Genomic DNA, 4,423 nt, shown 5'->3' on the forward strand with positions numbered 1-4,423 from the left:
CAATGAGATAGAGGTGGTGGACAGAGGGGCAGTATATGTGACACAGAGGATAAGACCATACTGTAACAATGAGATAGAGGTGGTGGACAGAGGATAAGACCATACTGTAACAATGAGATAGAGGTGGTGGACAGAGGATAAGACCATACTGTAACAATGAGATAGAGGTGGTGGACAGAGGATAAGACCATACTGTAACAATGAGATAGAGGTGGTGGACAGAGGATAAGACCATACTGTAACAATGAGATAGAGGTGGTGGACAGAGGATAAGACCATACTGTAACAATGAGATAGAGGTGGTGGACAGAGTGGGAGAGATGAGCCATGAAGGAAACAACAGTAGTGAATCTCTGACTGATCTAAATGTGTTCTCTCTCTCTGGCGAGTATTAAGATGTAACTGAAAAAATTATATTTCATTCAAGAAACTTCCTCCCATCTTTTTCATCCATAGATCTATTCTTCCAAACATTATAGTGTGTATTCTTGTCACCCCTCTCTATCTGTTCAGCATCTTTGGTATAGATTTCTGTGAATGAGATGTGTGTGTTAAACATTCTATGTGATCCATGTCTATTTTATCATGTTGAATTCAAAGATGAGGACTCAAAGACATCAAGTCTTAACTCTAACCCCCTCCCTCCCTCCCTCCTTCCCTCCCTCCCTCCCTCCCTATAGGCTACACACACTCATAATCAGATGGGCGTGGCCTGTTCTCCATAAACTCCTGAACAATCTTTCCCACAGCTCTTGCGCAGTAGATTCAGCATCATTGGTATATATTCAGCAGTACCCTACTTCCCCACCCTGTTCTGTTAGCATCTCTCCTCTGTTTGGTAAGTAACCGTTCTTCACCTATTCTACCATTACTATTGGTGTCTTTGGTTTAACAGAGGAGGTTATCTAGTGTAATAAACAGGTCTCACACAACTGTAACAACTGTTTCCAAGTGTGACTAGCTACTGATCTGTCTCGTCCGGCAGACTTGTAGGCTATAATGTTCATTAGTCTTCGCTTGCTTTGATTGAAAAATATGTTCTTCTATGGTTTGTTATGCAGGATGACGGGACATTCTATTACTGATGAAGACATAATGTAGTCTATCTATACCTAAATCTTTTCATGTTTCATTTGTAGGCTATAATGTTTTTGTTTTAGAACTCTGTTAGACCTACAAACGTTTTTCTCAGCCGGTTCATGTCATTTTATAGGCATTACTCACCAATTATCATCAGCCTGATTTCTTTACACTGAACTGTTGCAAAACCCTTTCCTCTCCTGTCACACCCCTTTCCATCCCCAACTCCCCAAACTTTCACACTTATGATAATGTGTCACATGGTCAAGCTATGACAGAGGTTAAAGGAAAGTCTACACAGCAAGAGAGGTTGGATGTTACCAAAGAATGTGGGAGGCACCAAAAGAAAGAGGAGGGATCAGAGGTAGAAGGAATGTGTAAAGGAGTGGAAGATCACAGTTTAAATGCCAGGAAGTAACACCAGCCAAAGACTGCTTACAGAGACAAAGAAAGCCAACTCCCATCCTCCCTAAATGTGCATTGTTCATTTGTTTTCTGCAAAGGGATAGTTCACCATTAGTCAACATATTAGTGATAGAAAGACACTCACTGTACTGAGTATGTATCTGCTACTGTAACGTACACCTCCTCCCTCTATCTCCCCTCCCATTTCCTCCTCCCTCTGTCTCCCCTCCCCTCCCATCTCCCCTCCCTCTATCTCCCCTCCCCTCTCATCTACCCCTCCCTTTATCTCCCCTCTCATCTCCCTCTATCACCCCTCATCTCCCTCTATCTCCCCTCCCCTCTCATCTCCCCCTCCCTCCCTCTCATCTCCCTCCTCCCTCCTCCCTCTCATCTCCATCCTCCCTCTATCTCCCCACCCCTCCCATCTCCCTCCTCCCTCCCCTCCCATCTCCACCTCCCTCTCTCCCCTCCATCACCCCTCCCCTCTCATCTCCCTCTATCTCCCCTCCCCTCTCATCTCCCTCTATCACCCCCCATCTTCCCCTCCCTCTCATCTCCCTCCTCCCTCTATCTCCTCACCCCTCCCATCTCCCTCCTCTCTCTATCACCCCACCCCTCCCATCTCCCCCTCCCTCTATCTCCCCTCCCATCTCCCTCCTCCCTCTCTCCCCTCCCATCTCCACCTCCCTCTCTCCCCTCCCATCTCCCCCCCCTCTATCTCCCCTCCCATCTCCACCTCCCTCTCTCCCCTCCCATCTCCCCTTCCTCTCTCCCCTCCTCAGTGTATCCTTCTCTGCAGCCATGCCGTCTCATTTGGAGAGTTCCATGGAGTCCCTGATCACGGTGTTTCATCGCTATGCCGACAAGGACGGTGACTGTAACACACTGAGCAAGAAGGAGCTGAAAGAGCTGATGCAGACAGAACTGGCCAGCTTCCTGAAGGTAACACTGACATCCCCATCTCTCTCTCTCTCTCTCTCTCTCTCTCTGTTTTTATCTCACTGTCCCTCTATACTTTCCCTGTATTTCTTGTCCACCTTTCATTTTCTTTCAAATTCTTACTTGCAATGATAGCCTACACTGGCCAAACCTGGACAACGCTGGGCCAATTGTGTGCCGCCCTCGGGGGTGTCTGTAGTGACACATCTAGCACTGAGATGTAGTGCCTAAGCCAACTACGCCACTTGGGATTTCTCTCAGTCACTCACTCACTCACTCACTCACTCACTCACTCACTCACTCACTCACTCACTCACTCACTCACACTTACTCTCTTCATCTCCTTCATCTCTCCTTCCCTCTCAGTCCCAGAAGGACCCAGCTGCCATAGACAAGATCATGAAGGATCTGGACCAGAATGGTGATGGGAAGGTGAGCTTCGAGGAGTTTGTCTCTCTGGTGGTGGGCCTCTCCATCGCCTGTGAACAGATCTACCAGCTCCACACCCAAAAGGTTGCTGCCAAGAAGTGAAGGAGGACAGGACAAGGAGAAGCAGAAATGGATGCTTTTCTATATGTCATTTTGCTTTTCTATGTGTCAAATAAGTCATTTTATAACTAAGTCTTACTGTTGTGAATAAACACTGACTTTCCCACTCTGTATCTCTGTTTGTCACATTTGTTGTATTTGGCCTGTAATTTGTCCCGTACGTGTAAGACAGAATAGACAGTGTCAGTCACGATCCATCCATCCTCAGTTTTCTCCAATCACAGACATTAAACTCTGTAACTGTTTTAAAGTCACCATTGGCCTCATGGTGAAATCCCTGAGCAGTTTCTTCCTCTCCGGCAACTGAGTCAGGAAGAACACCTGAATCTTTGTAGTGACTGGGTGTATTGATACACCATTCAAAGTGTAATTAATAACTTCTTGCTCACAGGGATATTCAATGTCTGCTTTTTTATTTTTACCCATCTACCACTCGGTGACATTCTTTGCAAGGCATTGGAAACCTCTTTGTAGTTGAATGTGTGTTTGAGATTCATTGCTCGACTGAAGGACCTTATTTATTTTTTTACAATATAATTATTGGCATTTTTTGTTTTACAATTTAACAATCATCAGCAAAATATGACAATCAGACAATGTCCCATTATTCCCCCGTCCTTACAGATCATTGTATGTGTGGAGTACAGAGATGAGGTAGTCATTCAAAAATCATGTCAAGCACTATTATTGCACACAGATTCCATGCAACTTAATATGACCTGTTAAGCACATTTTTACTCCTGAACTTATTTAGGCTTGCCATAACAAAGGAGTTAAATACTTACTGACTCAAGACATTTCAGCTTTTAATTAATTTGTCAACATTTCTATAAATAATCATTCCACTTTGTCATTATGGAGTATTGTGTGTAGGCCAGTGACACAACATGTTACGGTTTTCTTCCGTCGAAGGAGAGTCGGACCAAAATGCAGCATGGTTAGTTCGATACATCTTTAATGAAGAAAAAACACGAACAATACAAGAACAACAAACGGAATGTGAAAACCTATACAGCCTATCTTTAATTAAACTAATTTAACTAAACATAAACCCCAAACAAAACCTCAGGGGAGCATCTTCCCTCCCCGTCACACTACAAAATACCTTTCCCTATCTCCCCGTCCCTAATCTATCCCCTTACACATCTAAATGACACCCAGCCCTAAACCCCCTTCCACCTCTCCCGAGCAGCATGCTGCCCCCACTTCCTCTCCTCCCTCTTCATCCTCCCCCTCAAATCTCCTTCCACCCTCCTCACTATCCCTTCCACCCCCCAATCTTTCCCTGTCTTCACCATGTTCTGCCTGGCTTCCCACAGCCCCCGTTTAAAGAGACTCATGAGAAGCCAGAGCAGAAACCTGTCCCTATCCGTCCCTCTCACTCTCCCTACACCTGGCCCACGTCAATACAAAATCCCCCCTTACCAAACCTAACAACACCCGTGCCCTA

At 45.4% G+C, this 4,423-nt stretch overlaps 1 protein-coding gene across 1 annotated transcript; it reads left to right on the forward strand.

Moving 5' to 3' along the window:
- Positions 1 to 748: 748 nt before the first annotated feature.
- On the forward strand, positions 749 to 3,084 carry LOC135563757 (protein S100-A1-like). The gene is made up of 3 exons (XM_065007057.1): positions 749 to 838; positions 2,268 to 2,427; positions 2,791 to 3,084. The coding sequence occupies exons 2-3, from the start codon at positions 2,287 to 2,289 to the stop codon at positions 2,953 to 2,955; spliced, it is 306 nt and encodes a 101-aa protein (XP_064863129.1). The 5' UTR covers positions 749 to 838; positions 2,268 to 2,286; the 3' UTR covers positions 2,956 to 3,084.
- The last annotated feature ends 1,339 nt before the right edge of the window (positions 3,085 to 4,423 follow it).

Source organism: Oncorhynchus nerka, linkage group LG3, assembly GCF_034236695.1.
Source record: "Oncorhynchus nerka isolate Pitt River linkage group LG3, Oner_Uvic_2.0, whole genome shotgun sequence".
Lineage (NCBI taxonomy): Eukaryota > Metazoa > Chordata > Actinopteri > Salmoniformes > Salmonidae > Oncorhynchus > Oncorhynchus nerka.